Genomic DNA, 20605 nt, shown 5'->3' with positions numbered 1-20605 from the left:
AGACTCTCCTCATATCCTCCCTGTCTCCTCTCCTCCTCAGACTCTCCTCATATCCTCCCTGTCTCCTCTCCTCCTCAGACTCTCCTCATATCCTCCCCGTCTCCTCTCCTCCTCAGACTCTCCTCATATCCTCCCTGTCTCCTCTCCTCCTCAGACCCAGACTCTCCTCAGATCCTCCCTGTCTCCTCTCCTCCTCAGATCCAGACTCTCCTCATATCCTCCCTGTCTCCTCTCCTCCTCAGACCCAGACTCTCCTCATATCCTCCCTGTCTCCTCTCCTCCTCAGACCCAGACTCTCCTCATATCCTCCCTGTCTCCTCAGACCCAGACTCTCCTCATATCCTCCCTGTCTCCTCTCCTCCTCAGACCCAGACTCTCCTCATATCCTCCCTGTCTCCTCTCCTCCTCAGACCCAGACTCTCCTCAGATCCTCCCTGTCTCCTCTCCTCCTCAGATCCAGACTCTCCTCATATCCTCCCTGTCTCCTCTCCTCCTCAGACCCAGACTCTCCTCATATCCTCCCTGTCTCCTCTCCTCCTCAGACTCTCCTCATATCCTCCCTGTCTCCTCTCCTCCTCAGACCCAGTTGGCTCTATGTCACTACTCTACCTCCATGGACGAGGAGAATTTCCCCGGGGCTGATGACTTCCGTCCAGACCGCTGGATCAGGAAGGACGCTACGGACCGGGTGGATAACTTCGGCTCCATCCCGTTCGGCTACGGCATCAGGAGCTGCATCGGCAGGAGGATAGCTGAACTGGAGATGCACCTGGCTCTTACACAGGTGGGGGAACCTCACACACACACACACACACACACACACACACACACACACACACACACACACATACAGTATTTTTCTGTTATCAGTATCTTGGGTGATATTGATCCCTTCTCAAATAGACATAGAGATGTTCTAATGTTATTCTGTAACAGTGTCTCTGTTGTTCCCAAAATGAAGGTCTCCTCATGACTTTAGTCTTCTTCTTATATCAGAAATAGGGGGCCATTTGGGACCTAGATTTAGTCTCCCAGCTGGTTAATACTGGTTGTGTTTGTCTCTTCTTCTCCTCCAGCTGGTCCAGAGGTTAATACCGGTTGTGTTTGTCTCTTCTTCTCCTCCAGCTGGTTAATAACGGTTGTGTTTGTCTCTTCTTCTCCTCCAGCTGGTTAATACCGGTTGTGTTTGTCTCTTCTTCTCCTCCAGCTGGTTAATACCGGTTGTGTTTGTCTCTTCTTCTCCTCCAGCTGGTTAATACCGGTTGTGTTTGTCTCTTCTCCTCCTCCAGCTGGTTAATACCGGTTGTGTTTGTCTCTTCTCCTCCTCCAGCTGGTTAATACCGGTTGTGTTTGTCTCTTCTTCTCCTCCAGCTGGTTAATACCGGTTGTGTTTGTCTCTTCTCCTCCTCCAGCTGGTTAATACCGGTTGTGTTTGTCTCTTCTTCTCCTCCAGCTGGTTAATACCGGTTGTGTTTGTCTCTTCTTCTCCTCCAGCTGGTTAATACCGGTTGTGTTTGTCTCTTCTTCTCCTCCAGCTGGTTAATACCGGTTGTGTTTGTCTCTTCTTCTCCTCCAGCTGGTTAATACCGGTTGTGTTTGTCTCTTCTTCTCCTCCAGCTGGTTAATACCGGTTGTGTTTGTCTCTTCTTCTCCTCCGGCTGGTTAATACCGGTTGTGTTTGTCTCTTCTTCTCCTCCAGCTGGTTAATACCGGTTGTGTTTGTCTCTCTTCTCCTCCAGCTGGTTAATACCGGTTGTGTTTGTCTCTTCTTCTCCTCCAGCTGATCCAGAGGTTCCAGATTGGGCTGTGTCCCGTCACAGAAGAAATCAAAGCCAAAACCCACGGCCTCCTCTGTCCTGCTGCGCCCATCAACCTGCAGTTTGCCGACAGACAACCCTAGACCAAAACCCACGGCCGTCCTCTGTCCTGCTGCGCCCATCAACCTGCAGTTTGCCGACAGACAACCCTAGACCAAAACCCACGGCCTCCTCTGTCCTGCTGCGCCCATCAACCTGCAGTTTGCCGACAGACAACCCTAGACCAAAACCCACGGCCTCCTCTGTCCTGCTGCGCCCATCAACCTGCAGTTTGCCGACAGACAACCCTAGACCAAAACCCACGGCCGTCCTCTGTCCTGCTGCGCCCATCAACCTGCAGTTTGCCGACAGACAACCCTAGACAGATACACTGTTTAACTCCTTTCTTCTCCTTATCTCTCTAGTGAGGAGGTAAATGGGTAAATAACAGACAGACTGTCATAAGGCAGGTTTATACCATCCTGTACCCAGATGCTATTGTTCTGTGTAAACAGCCTCTAAGTTACAGGATGTACACAGACCATAAATATATAAATATATATATATATATATACAATACCAATACTTGTTTAATTTACAACTTTTCTAAGTCCTGTTATCAACTGACTTCAGCACAGTGTCTGGCTGTGGATTGGCTGCAGTGTCTTGCTTGTGGATTGTTTGCAGTGTCTGGCTGTGGATTGGCTGCAGTGTCTGGCTGTGGATTGGCTGCAGTGTCTGGCTGTGGATTGGCTGCAGTGTTTGAATGGAATGTTGGCATATTGGCAGATTAATTAATTTTTTTTTATACAAAAAACTGAAAAAAAAAATGGAAAAAAAACTGGAAAAAAATTGGCTAGCTAGCTAACAACCTGTGCAGTTCTATCTACAAAATGCATTGCTTTTCAGACTGTATGATTTGGTATTTGATTAAAGTGCTCCTTTTACGATGATGGATGATTTCAAAAGTTGTCATGACGATTTAAAGTTGGTTTATAGTCAACAACAAAAAATTGTCAGATATGTGCTGGTCATTTTTGAAATGGCTAACGAGCTAGCAACTAACCAAAACCCCGTCGTTTATAATGTTGCTTTTAGTTTCCTGGCTCGTTAGATTGACGTTATCCTAAATACATTTGTTTATTTAAAAAAAAAAAATGGATTGGTTTATTTGGTGTTTAAAATAGACTAGCTATGCAATTTGAAACAGAGACTGGAATAACTTGTCTGTTTAGGTCATACATGAGCACACAGAAACTAACCCAGTGTACTTCTTCAAATCCCTTACGATCCTTATACGCTCAAAAGGTATTTTTTAAAAAAAAATTGTCTGACTGACCTTGAATTGTTCAAACTGTTTTTTTTTGGGGGGGGGGGGGGGGTTCTTCCTGGACTTGTTTCCTGGTCACGTGAGAGACCGTGACTGTTTGTTTTATACTGTATGTAGGAAGCACCGCAGAGAGACCGTATTTAAGAAGAAAGGATTGAAATGGAGAGAGGGCTTGTTCGAAGGGGCAGAGAAATACGTAGACCGTAGGTTCCTTCTGTTTGATGACGAAGAAGGTTTTTTTAAATAGAGATTCCAGATCTGGGAACCTAATGGAAAAAGGTATTTAGAAAGTGTCTTGTTGTTTTGGTGTCGTACTGCTCTGAGCAGTGAAATGAGTCTGAGGTCAAAAAGGTGCCAGGGTCTAACCGAGTCTCCCTGTTTTAACTTCGTAAGGAAGAGAATTGGATGTTCATCTATAATTAGTAGACTAATGTCCGACCAGTTTCTATAAATTCCACGTTAACTAATTGAGATGGTGGTTCCATGTCCAAGAATAAAGTCACTTCCTGTTGAGTTCCGTAATAAAGTCACTTCCTGTTGAGTTCCGTAATAAAGTCACTTCCTGTTCCGTATTCTGTCTTGTGTCCCAAGTTTGACCTTTTCTTCTGGGCCCCATCTGGGCCCCTCTCTCCGCACCCTCTAAACTACTGTTTACACATGTTACTTTTCATCTGGGCCCCTCTCTCCACACCCTCTAAACCACTGTTTACACATGTTACTTTTCATCTGGGCCCCTCTCTCCACACCCTCTAAACCACTGTTTACACATGTTACTTTTCATCTGGGCCCCTCTCTCCACACCCTCTAAACCACTGTTTACACATGTTACTTTTCATCTGGGCCCCTCTCTCCACACCCTCTAAACCACTGTTTACACATGTTACTTTTAATCTGGGCCCCTCTCTCCACACCCTCTAAACCACTGTTTACACATGTTACTTCTCATCTGGGCCCCTCTCTCCACACCCTCTAGACCACTGTTTACACTTGTTACTGGAATTGTTGTAATTTCAACTAAGCCACACCCTCCTCGCTCATGCTGGAATAAAGAGGTCTGCTGGACACGGAAACATTGATTATTTAGAAGGGACCCGCCCCCCCTTATAATACACTGGGAGATAAACATGTCAGAATACACTGGGAGATAAACATGGCAGAATAATACACTGGGAGATAAACATGGTATTATAATACACTGGGAGATAAACATGGCAGAATAATACACTGGGAGATAAACATGGTATTATAATACACTGGGAGATAAACATGGCATGATAATACACTGGGAGATAAACATGGTATTATAATATACTGGGAGATAAACATGGCATTATAATACACTGGGAGATAAACATGGCATTATAATACACTGGGAGATAAACATGGCATTATAATACACTGGGAGATAAACATGGCATGATAAAAACACTGGGAGATAATCATGGCATTATAATACACTGGGAGATAATCATGTCATTATAATACACTGGGAGATAAACATGTCATTATAATACACTGGGAGATAATCATGGCATTATAATACACTGGAGATAAACATGTCATTATAATACACTGGGAGATAAACATGGCATTATAATACACTGGGAGATAAACATGGCATTATAATACACTGGGAGATAATCATGGCATTATAATACACTGGGAGATAATCATGTCATTATAATACACTGGGAGATAAACATGTCATTATAATACACTGGGAGATAATCATGGCATTATAATACACTGGAGATAAACATGTCATTTTAATACACTGGGAGATAAACATGGCATTATAATACACTGGGAGATAAACATGGCATTGTAATACACTGGGAGATAAACATGGCATTATAATACACTGGGAGATAATCATGGCATTATAATACACTGGAGATAAACATGTCATTATAATACACTGTGAGATAAACATGGCATTATAATACACTGGGAGATAAACATGGCATTATAATACACTGGGAGATAAACATGTCATTATAATACACTGGGAGATAATCATGTCATTATAATACACTGGGAGATAAACATGTCATTATAATACACTGGGAGATAATCATGGCATTATAATACACTGGAGATAAACATGTCATTTTAATACACTGGGAGATAAACATGGCATTATAATACACTGGGAGATAAACATGGCATTGTAATACACTGGGAGATAAACATGGCATTATAATACACTGGGAGATAATCATGTCATTATAATACACTGGAGATAAACATGTCATTATAATACACTGTGAGATAAACATGGCATTATAATACACTGGGAGATAAACATGGCATTATAATACACTGGGAGATAAACATGTCATTATAATACACTGGGAGATAAACATGGCATTATAATACACTGGGAGATAAACATGGCATTATAATACACTGGGAGATAAACATGTCATTATAATACACTGGGAGATAATCATGGCATTATAATACACTGGAGATAAACATGTCATTATAATACACTGGGCGATAAACATGGCATTATAATACACTGGGAGATAAACATGGCATTATAATACACTGGGAGATAATCATGGCATTATAATACACTGGGAGATAATCATGTCATTATAATACACTGGGAGATAAACATGTCATTATAATACACTGGGAGATAATCATGGCATTATAATACACTGGAGATAAACATGTCATTTTAATACACTGGGAGATAAACATGGCATTATAATACACTGGGAGATAAACATGGCATTGTAATACACTGGGAGATAAACATGGCATTATAATACACTGGGAGATAATCATGGCATTATAATACACTGGAGATAAACATGTCATTATAATACACTGTGAGATAAACATGGCATTATAATACACTGGGAGATAAACATGGCATTATAATACACTGGGAGATAAACATGTCATTATAATACACTGGGAGATAATCATGTCATTATAATACACTGGGAGATAAACATGTCATTATAATACACTGGGAGATAATCATGGCATTATAATACACTGGAGATAAACATGTCATTTTAATACACTGGGAGATAAACATGGCATTATAATACACTGGGAGATAAACATGGCATTGTAATACACTGGGAGATAAACATGGCATTATAATACACTGGGAGATAATCATGGCATTATAATACACTGGAGATAAACATGTCATTATAATACACTGTGAGATAAACATGGCATTATAATACACTGGGAGATAAACATGGCATTATAATACACTGGGAGATAAACATGTCATTATAATACACTGGGAGATAAACATGGCATTATATTACACTGGGAGATAAACATGGCATTATAATACACTGGGAGATAAACATGGCATTGTAATACACTGGGAGATAAACATGCCATTATAATATACTGGGAGATAAACATGGCATTATAATACACTGGGAGATAAACATGGCATTGTAATACACTGGGAGATAAACATGTCATTTTAATACACTGGGAGATAAACATGGCATTATAATACACTGGGAGATAAACATGGCATTGTAATACACTGGGAGATAAACATGGCATTATAATACACTGGGAGATAATCATGGCATTATAATACACTGGAGATAAACATGTCATTATAATACACTGTGAGATAAACATGGCATTATAATACACTGGGAGATAAACATGGCATTATAATACACTGGGAGATAAACATGTCATTATAATACACTGGGAGATAAACATGGCATTATAATACACTGGGAGATAAACATGGCATTATAATACACTGGGAGATAAACATGTCATTATAATACACTGGGAGATAAACATGGCATTATAATACACTGGGAGATAATCATGTCATTATAATACACTGGGAGATAAACATGTTATTATAATACACTGGGAGATAAACATGGCATTATAATACACTGGGAGATAATCATGTCATTATAATACACTGGGAGATAAACATGGCATTATAATACACTGGGAGATAAACATGTCATTATAATACACTGGGAGATAAACATGGCATTATAATACACTGGGAGATAAACATGCCATTATAATACACTGGGAGATAAACATGCCATTATAATACACTGGGAGATAAACATGGCATTATAATACACTGGGAGATAATCATGGCATTATAATACACTGGGAGATAAACATGTTATTATAATACACTGGGAGATAAACATGGCATTATAATACACTGGGAGATTATCCTCACAAGGTGAGGTATTGAAAACAGGGGTGCCAATAATTTTGGCACATATCTTTTTGAGTATCAAAAGTTTTACTTGTTGAACAAAATCTCTTCCTCTGAGCAATTGTATTAGTATAAAATAATATAATTTACGAATGTAAGCCTATTATATAGCTCAGTATATTCCAGGCTTTGTGGAATTTCAGCTCAGATGACATCAATTCGCTCCAACGTCAAAACTTCAAAAACCAATTTTACATTTTGAAAACGCTTATTCTTGTACTTATGTTTGTCCCCTTGTAGTTGCCTTTCTTTATTTGATGAAATCCATACTTTTTCAAATAAACGTAAATCAAAAACAACCACCGACGATTTGCTCATTAATGTTGATCTAAAATGGAAACTCACGAGAAAATGCCGATGTGCCAATTGAATCTCGAACAAGGAAACAAGTCCGTGGCTGTATTTAATTAACGTGATTTTTTTTTAAAGTAAGGATTTCATCTAACAAAGAATATATATATATATTTTTTTAACTCTAATTTGTTTGGGAGCATGAAAGCTGTAGTTTATGGTTGACACCGCTGCTTGTTTGCCAAATCGGCGTTCTCAACCAGTTCAAAGCACTTGAAACCACACAAATCGTTGACCCAGTTTGCAAGCAATATTCCCCCCCAGGTTCCCACTTGTTATGAACACAGCATAATACCACTGTCAGGAGGAAACACCCACTTGGCAAGAAAAACTCAATACTTATTGAGATTCAAGACCCATTCCCAAATCATGAACAGACAGATCGAGTCAGCTGGAAGCTATTTACAGTCTGTAAAGAGCTCTGTGTTTGGCTGGGCATTCCCACGCAGCTGTGGGTGTGGTGTGACGATGGAACTAGGTATCTACTGCCACCTAGCGGATGTCTTTCTACCCAGGCGACTTGGCGCAGTGTGAGCGCAGCGCTTTTATTCTAGGCTGTCTCGAACGCCCCCATTAACGCGCTGCACTTCCTGCTTCTCTCCGAACCAGGAAATAAACAAGTCGGTGGTCTGGTTTAATTAACTGGCGGTGTCCTTTTAAAATAGCATTGGATTATAGCTATTTGGCCAAGTTCTCGCCTGTCACCATGGCCGGCTTCTTCAAGAAAAAGACAGTAGATGGTAAGTGTACACAGACTCGGCGTTTCAGCTAGCTGACATGAGCAAAGTTAGCTTCAGTCTCTTATTCTAAGAGAGTGTAATACTTAACGTTACACGTCTGTCTAACAGGTAGGCTCAGCACTCCTGAACATTCCTATTACAAGTCAGGATGTTGAATAAACTTTGTTTTAGTTTTTGTCCTTAAATAGAAGGTAATCTGAAGGGGGGGGGGGGGGGGGAACAGGGAAGTGTTATCTGCCTGCCTTTCAGTACGCTGGTCTGTATAGAGTACCACAGAGTCATAACAACAATAACGTAGCAGCAGTTCGTGCTGTTGGTCCTTTTGGCCGTAGTGGGTGGCGATAGGGTATCCACAGGAGAGGTTTGCTCTCTCGACTTTTTGCGGTACAGGTAGGTTCTGTCACTTGGATTTTTTAGTCTCTTCATGATGATGATGATGATGTAGAATCCCCTCTGTGGATCTCTCGTCTGTCTCCTCTCTCTCTCAATTCAAAGGGCTTCATTGACATGGGAAACGTATGTTTTGGCCAAAACAAGTGAAATAAACAATAACAATTGTTTCTCTCTTCTCCTCTGTTTGCCAAGAACTAACTAGTACTGATCTTGTAGTTTTCTCTCCCACCGTTGTGTCTAGATGTGATAAAGGAGCAGACCAAAGAGCTGAGAGGAACCCAGAGACAGATCACCAGAGACAGATCTTCCCTGGAGAAACAGGAAAAACAACTGGTGAGGGTTGTAGTAGTGGTCTGTTCTGTAGTAGTGAATACAGAGAGTATCTGAGTCATGGATAATGTACAGTGTATTCAGACTGCCTCAATCTACACACACACACACACACACACACACACACACACACACACACACTACCACATAATGACAAAGCAACAAAAAAAACAGATTTAGACATTTTTACCTATTTATAAAAATAACTGATCACATTTTACATCAATATTCAGACCCTTTACTCAGTACCCTTTCCCTCGACCCTGACACGTTTCCCAGTCCCTGCTGTAGAAAAACAACCCCACATCATGATGCTGCCACCACCATGCTTCACTGTAGGGATGGTATTGGCCCCACATCATGATGCTGCCACCACCATGCTTCACTGTAGGGATGGTATTGGCCAGGTGATGAGTGGTGCGTGGTTTCCTCCAGACGTGATGCTGCCACCACCATGCTTCACTGTAGGGATGGTATTGGCCAGGTGATGAGTGGTGCGTGGTTTCCTCCAGACATGATGCTGCCACCACCATGCTTCACTGTAGGGATGGTATTGGCCAGGTGATGAGTGGTGCGTGGTTTCCTCCAGACGTGATGCTGCCACCACCATGCTTCACTGTAGGGATGGTATTGGCCAGGTGATGAGTGGTGCCTGGTTTCCTCCAGACGTGATGCTGCCACCACCATGCTTCACTGTAGGGATGGTATTGGCCAGGTGATGAGTGGTGCCTGGTTTCCTCCAGACGTGATGCTTGACATTCAGGCCAAATAGTTCAATATTGGTCCTTTAGGTGCATTTTTGGCAAAACTCCAAGCGGGCTGTCTTGTGACTTTTACTGAGGAATGGCTTCCGTCTGGCCACTCTACCATAAAGGCCTGATTGGTGGAGTGCTACAGAGATGGTTGTCCTTCTGGAAGTTTCTCCCATCTCCACAGAGGGACTCTGGAGCTCTGTCAGAGTGACTATCGGGTTCTTGGTCACCTCCCTGACCAAGGCCCTTCTCCCCCGATTGCTCAGTTTGGCCGGATGGCCAGCTCTAGGAAGAGTCTAGGTGGTTCCAAACTTCTTCCATTTAAGAATAATGGAGGCCACTGTGTTCTTGGGGACCTTCAATGCTGGAGACATTTTTTGGTACCCTTCCCCAGATCTGTGCCTCGACACAATCCTGTCTCGGAGCTCTACGGACAATTCCTTCGACTTCATGGCTTGGTTTTTGCTCTGACATGCACTGTCAACTGTGGAACCTTATATAGACAGGTGTGTGCCTTTCCAAATCATATCCAATCATTAGAATTTACCACAGGTGGACTCCAATCAAGTTGTAGAAACATCTCAAGGGTGATCAATGGAAACAGGATGCACCTGAGCTCAATGTCAGGTCTCATAGCAAAGGGTCTGAATACCTATGTCAATAAGGTTTCTGTTTTTTTAAAATTTGTAATACATTTGTAAAAAATATCTAAACCTGTTTTCGCTTTGTCATTATGGGATATTGTGTGTAGATTGATGAGAAGAAAAACATAAGTTTATTTAAGAATAAGGCTGTAACGTAAGAAAATGTGGGAAAAAGGGGTCTGAATTCTTTCCGGATGCTCTGTGTGTCCCTGTGGAAAACCTCGAGTCTGTTTGTGACATCATTACATTCATGTCAAACATAACAATGGAGTGACAAGAAGTTGGTATGATGGCAATAACAGGCTGTCACCCAGGCTAGTCAGCCCCAGATTACTGTCTTGGTTTCTATCTTTGTCTTTTGTATACAGTGCCCAGTGGTTAGAGTGTAGAGGAGGTAGGTAGCCTAGTGGTTAGAGTGTAGAGGAGGCAGGTAGCCTAGTGGTTAGAGTGTAGAGGAGGCAGGTAGCCTAGTGGTTAGAGTGTAGAGGAGGCAGGTAGCCTAGTGGTTAGAGTGTAGAGGAGGCAGGTAGCCTAGTGGTTAGAGTGTAGAGGAGGCAGGTAGCCTAGTGGTTAGAGTGTAGAGGAGGCAGGTAGCCTAGTGGTTAGAGTGTAGAGGAGGCAGGTAGCCTAGTGGTTAGTGTAGAGGTGGCAGGTAGCCTAGTGGTTAGAGTGTAGAGGAGGCAGGTAGCCTAGTGGTTAGAGTGTAGAGGAGGCAGGTAGCCTAGTGGTTAGAGTGTAGAGGAGGCAGGTAGCCTAGTGGTTAGAGTGTAGAGGAGGCAGGTAGCCTAGTGGTTAGAGTGTAGAGGAGGCAGGTAGCCTAGTGGTTAGAGTGTAGAGGAGGCAGGTAGCCTAGTGGTTAGAGTGTAGAGGTGGCAGGTAGCCTAGTGGTTAGAGTGTAGAGGTGGCAGGTAGCCTAGTGGTTAGAGTGTAAGGAGGCAGGTAGTCTAGTGGTTAGAGTGTAGAGGTGGCAGGTAGCCTAGTGGTTAGAGTGTAGAGGAGGCAGGTAGTCTAGTGGTTAGAGTGTAGAGGAGGCAGGTAGCCTAGTGGTTAGAGTGTAGAGGAGGCAGGTAGTCTAGTGGTTAGAGTGTAGAGGAGGCAGGTAGCCTAGTGGTTAGAGTGTAGAGGTGGCAGGTAGCCTAGTGGTTAGAGTGTAGATGAGGCAGGTAGCCTAGTGGTTAGAGTGTAGAGGTGGCAGGTAGCCTAGTGGTTAGTGTATTGAGCTATTGTGATGTCATTATGGGCTATTGCGATGTCATTATGGGCTATTGCGATGTCATTATGGGCTGTTGCGATGTCATTATGGGCTATTGTGATGTCATTATGGGCTATTGTGTATAGATTGATGAGGTGGGGGGGGACGATTTAAATAATTTTAGAATGCTGTAACAAAATATGGGAAAAGTCCAAAGGGGTCTGAATACTTTCCGAATGCACGTTGTCTCCCAGGAGATGGAGATTAAGAAGATGGCGAAGATGGGGAACAAGGAGGCGTGTACCATCCTGGCCAAACAGCTGGTTCAGCTGAGGAGACAGAAGAACAGAAGCTACGCCGTCGGTTCAAAGGTCACCTCCATGTCCTCTCAGACCAAACTCATGAACTCCCAGATGAAGATGGCAGGGGCCATGGCTACCACGACCAAAGTACGTGTGGATCAGTGGGCTGCTTCTTCCCACAGGGGGGTGTGATGTACCTAGTGTGGATCAGTTGGCTTCTTTCCACAGGGGGGTGTGCTGTACCTAGTGTGGATCAGTTGGCTTCTTTCCACAGGGGGGTGTGATGTACCTAGTGTGGGTCAGTGTGCTGCTTCTTCCCACAGGGGGGTGTGATGTACCTAGTGTGGGTCAGTGTGCTGCTTCTTCCCACAGGGGGGTGTGATGTACCTAGTGTGGGTCAGTGTGCTGCTTCTTCCCACAGGGGGGGGGGGGGGTGATGTACCTAGTGTGGGTCAGTGTGCTGCTTCTTCCCACAGGGGGGTGTGATGTACCTAGTGTAGACACCTTGGACAGCGTTCTCTCTGTCTCTCCTGTCAGTCTGTCTGTGTCTCTTGTCTGTCTGTGTGTCTCTCTGTGTCTGTCTGTGTCTCTTGTCTGTCTATGTCTCTGTCTCTCCTGTCAGTCTGTCTGTGTCTCTTGTCTGTCTATGTCTCTGTCTCTCCTGTCAGTCTGTCTGTGTCTCTTGTCTGTCTCTGTGTGTGCTGTATTTTAATGGGTGTTTTCTGCCTTTTGCAAAGTGTAACCAGCCCATGTGACTCTCTCTCCTCTCCCGTCTCAGACTATGCAGGCTGTCAATAAGAAGATGGACCCTCAGAAGATGCAACAGACCATGCAGAACTTCCAGAAGGAGAACATGAAGATGGAGATGTCAGAGGAGCTGAGTAAGACTGGATCTATATTACACATTCTATGTTGTCCTCATGATGATAAGACTGGATCTATATTACACATTCTATGTTATTGTCCTCGTGATGATAAGACTGGATCTATATTACACATTCTATGTCCTTGTCCTCATGATGATAAGACTGGATCTATACTACACATTCTGTTGTAGTCCTCCATGTGGCATAGTATATATATATATATTTAGTGTACAACATGCTATTAATACCTATATAGTGTACTACATGCTATTAATACCTATATAGTGTACTACATGCTATTAATACCTATATAGTGTACTACATGCTATTAATACCTATATAGTGTACTACATGCTATTAATACCTATATAGTGTACTACATGCTATTAATACCTATATAGTGTACTACATGCTATTAATACCTATATAGTGTACTACATGCTATTAATACCTATACAGTCCATCATTACTATAAGACATGAAGGTCAGTTCATCGTTACTTTAAGACATGAAGGTCAGTCCATCATTACTATAAGACATGAAGGTCAGTCCATCATTACTATAAGACATGAAGGTCAGTCCATCATTACTATAAGACATGAATGTCAGTCCATCATTACTTTAATACATGAAGGTCAGTCCATCATTACTATAAGACATGAAGGTCAGTCCATCATTACTATAAGACATGAAGGTCAGTCCATCATTACTATAAGACATGAAGGTCAGTTCATCGTTACTTTAAGACATGAAGGTCAGTCCATCATTACTATAAGACATGAAGGTCAGTCCATCATTACTATAAGACATGAAGGTCAGTCCATCATTACTATAAGACATGAAGGTCAGTCCATCATTACTATAAGACATGAAGGTCAGTCCATCATTACTATAAGACATGAAGGTCAGTCCATCATTACTATAAGACATGAAGGTCAGTCCATCATTACTATAAGACATGAAGGTCAGTCCATCGTTACTTTTAAGACATGAAGGTCAGTCCATCATTACTTTAAGACATGAAGGTCAGTCCATCATTACTTTTAAGACATGAAGGTCAGTCCATCATTACTTTAAGACATGAAGGTCAGTCCATCATTACTTTAAGACATGAAGGTCAGTCCATCATTACTATAAGACATGAAGGTCAGTCCATCATTACTATAAGACATGAAGGTCAGTCCATCATTACTATAAGACATGAAGGTCAGTTCATCGTTACTTTAAGACATGAAGGTCAGTCCATCATTACTATAAGACATGAAGGTCAGTCCATCATTACTATAAGACATGAAGGTCAGTCCATCATTACTATAAGACATGAAGGTCAGTCCATCATTACTATAAGACATGAAGGTCAGTTCATCGTTACTTTAAGACATGAAGGTCAGTCCATCATTACTTTAAGACATGAAGGTCAGCCAATACGGAATATTTCAAGAACTTTGAAAGGTTCTTCAAGTGCAGTCGCAAAAACCATCAACCGCCATGATGAAACTGTCTCTCATGAGGACCGCCACAGGAAAGGAAGACCCAGAGTTACCTCTGCTGCAGAGGATAAGTTCACTAGAGTTACCAGCCTCAAAAATTGCAGCCCAAATAAATGCTTCACAGAGTTCAAGTAACAGACACATCTCAACATCAACTGTTCAGAGGCGACTGTATGAATCAGGCCTTCATGGTCGAATTGCTGCAAAGAAACCACTACTAAAGGACACCAATAAGAAGAAGAGACTTGATTGGACCAAAAAACACGAGCAATGGACATTAGACTGGTGAAGAATGTTGGTTCCAACCGCGGTGTCTTTGAGACGCAGAGTAGGTGAACGGATGATCTCCCCATTTGTGGTTCCCACGTTGAAGCATGGAGGAGGAGGTGTGGGGGTGCTTTGCTGGTGTCTGTGATTTGATTTAGAATTTAAAGCACGCTTAACCAACATCGCCCTACACAATCACCCGACCTCAACCCAATTTGAGATGGTTTGGGATGAGTTGGATCGCAGAGTGAATGAAAAGCAGCCAACAAGTGCTCAGCATATGTGGGAACTCCTTCAAGACTGTTGGAAAAGCATTCCAGGTGAAGCTGGTTGAGAGAATGCCAAGAGTGTATAAAGCTGTCATCAAGGCAATGGGTGAAGAATCTCAAATATATTTTGATTTGTTTAACACTTTTTTTTGGTTACTACGTGATATTTCATAGTTTTGATGTCTTAACTATTATTCTACAATGTAGAAAATAAAATCAAAATATAGAAAAACCCTTGAATGAGTAGGTGTTCTAAAACTTTTGACTGGTAGTGTGTGTATGTGTGCATGTGCGCGTGTGTGTGTGTGTGTGTGTGTGTGTGTGTGTGTGTGTGTGTGTTTTAATAGGAGTCATCTCTCATGTCCCCTTCTCTCAGTTAACGACACGCTGGATGAGATCTTTGACGAGTCTGGAGACGAGGAGGAGTCTGATAGCATTGTTAACCAGGTTCTGGACGAGATCGGCATCGAGATATCAGGAAAGGTGAGACATTGGTGTTTTTATTGTTCTCGATGATGTACCTGATTTTTAATAAAGCCAGAATAAATCTAGAGACTAAACCCTGAACGAGATCCTTGGGGCTGGTTTCCCAGATGTAAATCTGAAATAGAACCAGGGTTCGTCAGTGTCCGGGAAACTGGACCTGTATCTAGCATTATAAACTGTCTGGTTCCAGTCCTGAATGCTGATTGGCTGACAAGTGTCCTACTGGGTTTCGGGTCCTACTGGGTTTCGGGTCCCACTGGGTTAGGGTCCCTCTGGGTTAGGGTCCCACTGGGTTAGGGTTCCAGTGGGTTAGGGTCCAACTGGGTTAGGGTCCTACTGGGGATGTCATTCTGCAGCTCTATGGAAATACTCTGTAAAGTAAGTTAGCCTTGTCTGAGCCAGAATGGCCCATAGGGCAGGAGCTGAATCTCCTGTTTCTGTAGTGAGACAGCTTGATGTACCAGGACACCCCCTGGACAGGACACTAGTCTGTCTCCTGTTTCTGTAGTGAGGCAGCTTGATGTACCAGGACACTAGTCTATCTCCTGTTTATGTAGTGAGACAGCTTGATGTACCAGGACAGGACACTAGTCTGTCTCCTGTTTCTGTAGTGAGGCAGCTTGATGTACCAGGACACTAGTCTGTCTCCTGTTTATGTAGTGAGACAGCTTGATGTACCAGGACACCTCCTGGACAGGACACTAGTCTATCTCCTGTTTCTGTAGTGAGACAGCTTGATGTACCAGGACACCCCCTGGACAGGACACTAGTCTGTCTCCTGTTTCTGTAGTGAGACAGCTTGATGTACCAGGACACCCCCTTGACAGGACACTAGTCTGTCTCCTGTTTCTGTAGTGAGACAGCTTGATGTACCAGTACACCCCCTGGACAGGACACTAGTCTGTCTCCTGTTTCTGTAGTGAGACAGCTTGATGTACCAGGACACCCCCTGGACAGGACACTAGTCCATCTCCTGTTTCTGTAGTGAGACAGCTTGATGTACCAGGACACCCCCTGGACAGGACACTAGTCCATCTCCTGTTTCTGATGTACCAGTACACCCCCTGGACAGGACACTAGTCTGTCTCCTGTTTCTGTAGTGAGACAGCTTGATGGACAGGACACTAGTCTATCTCCTGTTTCTGTAGTGAGACAGCTTGATGTACCAGTACACCCCCTGGACAGGACACTAGTCTATCTCCTGTTTCTGATGTACCAGTACACCCCCTGGACAGGACACTAGTCTGTCTCCTGTTTCTGTAGTGAGACAGCTTGATGTACCAGGACACCCCCTTGACTGGACACTAGTCTGTCTCCTGTTTCTGTAGTGAGACAGCTTGATGTACCAGTACACCCCCTGGACAGGACACTAGTCTGTCTCCTGTTTCTGTAGTGAGACAGCTTGATGTACCAGGACACCCCCTGGACAGGACACTAGTCTATCTCCTGTTTCTGTAGTGAGACAGCTTGATGTACCAGGACACCCCCTTGACAGGACACTAGTCTGTCTCCTGTTTCTGTAGTGAGACAGCTTGATGTACCAGGACACCCCCTGGACAGGACACTAGTCTATCTCCTGTTTCTGTAGTGAGACAGCTTGATGTACAGGACACTAGTCTATCTCCTGTTTCTGTAGTGAGACAGCTTGATATACCAGGACACCCCCTGGACAGGACACTAGTCTGTCTCCTGTTTCTGTAGTGAGACAGCTTGATGTACAGTACACCCCCTGGACAGGACACTAGTCTGTCTCCTGTTTCTGTAGTGAGACAGCTTGATGTACAGGACACCCCCTGGACAGGACACTAGTCTATCTCCTGTTTCTGTAGTGAGACAGCTTGATGTACCAGGACACCCCCTGGACAGGACACCAGTCTATCTCCTGTTTCTGTAGTGAGACAGCTTGATGTACCAGGACACTAGTCTGTCTCCTGTTTCTGTAGTGAGACAGCTTGATGGACAGGACACTAGTCTATCTCCTGTTTCTGTAGTGAGACAGCTTGATGTACCAGGACACTAGTCTGTCTCCTGTTTCTGTAGTGAGACAGCTTGATGGACAGGACACTAGTCTGTCTCCTGTTTCTGTAGTGAGACAGCTTGATGGACAGGACAGGACACTAGTCTGTCTCCTGTTACTGTAGTGAGACAGCTTGATGTACCAGTACACCCCCTGGACAGGACACTAGTCTGTCTCCTGTTTCTGTAGTGAGACAGCTTGATGTACCAGGACACCCCCTTGACTGGACACTAGTCTGTCTCCTGTTTCTGTAGTGAGACAGCTTGATGTACCAGTACACCCCCTGGACAGGACACTAGTCTGTCTCCTGTTTCTGTAGTGAGACAGCTTGATGTACCAGGACACCCCCTGGACAGGACACTAGTCTATCTCCTGTTTCTGTAGTGAGACAGCTTGATGTACCAGGACACTAGTCTGTCTCCTGTTTCTGTAGTGAGACAGCTTGATGGACAGGACACTAGTCTGTCTCCTGTTTCTGTAGTGAGACAGCTTGATGGACAGGACAGGACACTAGTCTGTCTCCTGTTACTGTAGTGAGACAGCTTGATGTACCAGTACACCCCCTGGACAGGACACTAGTCTATCTCCTGTTTCTGTAGTGAGACAGCTTGATGTACAGGACACCCCCTGGACAGGACACTAGTCTATCTCCTGTTACTGTAGTGAGACAGCTTGATGTACCAGTACACCCCTTGGACAGGACACTATTCTATCTCCTGTTTCTGTAGTGAGACAGCTTGATGTACCAGGACACCCCCTGGACAGGACACTAGTCTATCTCCTGTTACTGTAGTGAGACAGCTTGATGTACCAGTACACCCCCTGGACAGGACACTAGTCTATCTCCTGTTTCTATAGTGAGACAGCTTGATGTACCAGGACACCCCCTGGACAGGACACTAGTCTGTCTCCTGTTTCTGTAGTGAGACAGCTTGATGTACAGGACACCCCCTGGACAGGACACTAGTCTATCTCCTGTTACTGTAGTGAGACAGCTTGATGTACCAGTACACCCCCTGGACAGGACACTAGTCTGTCTCCTGTTTCTGTAGTGAGACAGCTTGATGTACCAGGACACCCCCTGGACAGGACACTAGTCTATCTCCTGTTTCTGTAGGGAGACAGCTTGATGTACCAGGACACTAGTCTATCTCCTGTTTCTGTAGTGAGACCGCTTGATGTACCAGGACACTAGTCTATCTCCTGTTTCTGTAGTGAGACCGCTTGATGTACCAGGACACTAGTCTGTCTCCTGTTTCTGTAGTGAGACAGCTTGATGTACCAGGACACCCCCTGGACAGGACACTAGTCTGTCTCCTGTTTCTGTAGTGAGACAGCTTGATGTACAGGACACTAGTCTATCTCCTGTTTCTGTAGTGAGACAGCTTGATGTACAGGACACCCCCTGGACAGGACACTAGTCTATCTCCTGTTTCTGTAGTGTGAGACAGCTTGATGTACCAGGACACTCCCTGGACAGGACACTAGTCTATCTCCTGTTTCTGTAGTGAGACAGCTTGATGTACAGGACACTAATCTATCTCCTGTTACTGTAGTGAGACAGCTTGATGTACCGGGACACCCCCTGGACAGGACACTAGTCAATCTCCTGTTACTGTAGTGAGACAGCTTGATGTGCCAGGACACCCCCTGGACAGGACACTAAGTCCTGTGGAAATACTATGAATGGCGTATGGTTGGGAGAATGAAGGTTGAGTTGATTAATTTGTTGTTGTTTATTGATCGTAGATGGTGAGCGCTCCTTCAACCAGCAGAAACAACCCCACCTCTTCTGCCACCAAATCAGACGGCATCTCAGACGAAGACATCGAAAGACAGCTCAAAGCCTTGGGAGTGGACTAACACACACACACACACACACACACACACACACCCTGTGCCTGGACACACACACACACACACGACTCCCCCTGTTCAGTTTCTGACATGCCTTTTCTGGGATATAGTGACACTATTATATTTATATATATATAGTCTATATGACTATAGATGGTAGTTGTAGTTGTAGATGTGTCCTGCTGTGTATTGGGTCTACGCAGTGTAGATGTCCTGCTGTGTATTGGGTCTACGCAGTGTAGATGTCCTGCTGTGTATTGGGTCTACGCAGTGGGCCACACAAGGAGAGTGAGTTTTGAATAACATGGCCACCACGTTCAGTGGCCTAACGTTGCAGAACGTCGCAGGTACAATAAAATGTAACGAATAAGAGTCTCATTCTACACGTCAGAGAGGCGTGTTTTTGTTCTGTATAGCACATTCCTATCTGAACGTTGCAAAACGTTTTCGTCCTACTACGCCCCCCCCCCAGGTTTTCCACCTGTGTGGAGTTTCAGAACAGGAAGTAAAGGAGAGAATGCTGCTTTAGTTCCAGGTCAGTGCTCCAAAAGGTCACGGGATTTATCAAGATTTAAAGTTTAATAACAGCCTATCAATTAAAAAATATCTAACTTTTACCATTTTTTTTTTTTTAAGAAACAGCAAAGTTGAATTGCATGTGTAACTGATGATTATACTCATTGTCAGTCATATCTTTTCATTTTTAATGCATGAACAGTAGAAGCTGAAACTACCTTTCACCCCCCCCCCCACTTAGCCCCACCTCTCCCTGTCCCCACCTCTCCATGTCCCTCCCTTAGCCCCACCTCTCCCTGTGTCCCCCCCACTTAGCCCCACCTCTCCCTGTCCCCACCTCTCCATGGCCCTCCCTTAGCCCCACCTCTCCCTGTGTCCCCCCACTTAGCCTCACCTCTCCCTGTGTCCCCCCCACTTAGCCTCACCTCTCCCTGTGTCCCCCCCACTTAGCCTCACCTCTCCCTGTGTCCCCCCCACTTAGCCTCACCTCTCCCTGTGTCCCCCCCACTTAGCCTCACCTCTCCCTGTGTCCCCCCACTTAGCCCCACCTCTCCCTGTCCCCCCCCCACTTAGCCTCACCTCTCCCTGTGTCCCCCACTTAGCCCCACCTCTCCCTGTGTCCCCCCACTTAGCCTCACCTCTCCCTGTGTCCCCCACTTAGCCCCAACTCTCCTTGTCCCCCCCACTTAGCCCCACCTCTCCTTGTCCCCCCCACTTAGCCCCACCTCTCCTTGTCCCCCCCCACTTAG

The 20605-nt window shown here is 44.2% G+C and overlaps 2 protein-coding genes across 2 annotated transcripts in view; both read left to right on the top strand.

Annotated features, from left to right (window-relative positions):
• The window catches only part of LOC110510834 (cytochrome P450 27C1), a 20691-nt gene extending 16993 nt beyond the window's left edge, over positions 1–3698 (top strand). The window contains exons 8-9 of the mRNA XM_090206729.1: positions 581–784; positions 1781–3698. Of these exons, the coding sequence (XP_090062855.1) occupies positions 581–784; positions 1781–1900 (324 nt within the window). The 3' untranslated portion in view covers positions 1901–3698. The remainder of the gene's footprint in view (positions 1–580; positions 785–1780) is intronic.
• Positions 3699–8287: 4589 nt separating this feature from the next.
• LOC118936675 (charged multivesicular body protein 2b) lies at positions 8288–19951 on the top strand. The gene is made up of 6 exons (XM_036982073.2): positions 8288–8475; positions 9110–9201; positions 12041–12235; positions 12867–12969; positions 15357–15463; positions 19233–19951. Exons 1-6 carry the CDS (start codon positions 8442–8444, stop codon positions 19344–19346), a joined length of 645 nt encoding a protein of 214 aa, XP_036837968.1. The 5' UTR covers positions 8288–8441; the 3' UTR covers positions 19347–19951.
• The last annotated feature ends 654 nt before the right edge of the window (positions 19952–20605 follow it).

Source organism: Oncorhynchus mykiss, chromosome 18 (genome assembly GCF_057628025.1).
Source record: "Oncorhynchus mykiss isolate SJ-2025 chromosome 18, ASM5762802v1, whole genome shotgun sequence".
NCBI lineage: Eukaryota > Metazoa > Chordata > Actinopteri > Salmoniformes > Salmonidae > Oncorhynchus > Oncorhynchus mykiss.
The sequence above is the reverse complement of the archived record's forward strand: the minus strand, read 5'-3'. Positions and strand labels throughout refer to the sequence as shown.

Bases quoted from the DNA above. Each gene is read 5' to 3' on its own strand.
- LOC118936675 (XM_036982073.2), top strand. From the start codon at position 8,442: ATGGCCGGCTTCTTCAAGAAAAAGACAGTAGATG. The intron at 9,202-12,040 runs GTGAGGGTTGTA...GTTGTCTCCCAG, and splicing joins AGAAACAGGAAAAACAACTG to GAGATGGAGATTAAGAAGAT. The intron at 12,970-15,356 runs GTAAGACTGGAT...CCCTTCTCTCAG, and splicing joins GGAGATGTCAGAGGAGCTGA to TTAACGACACGCTGGATGAG.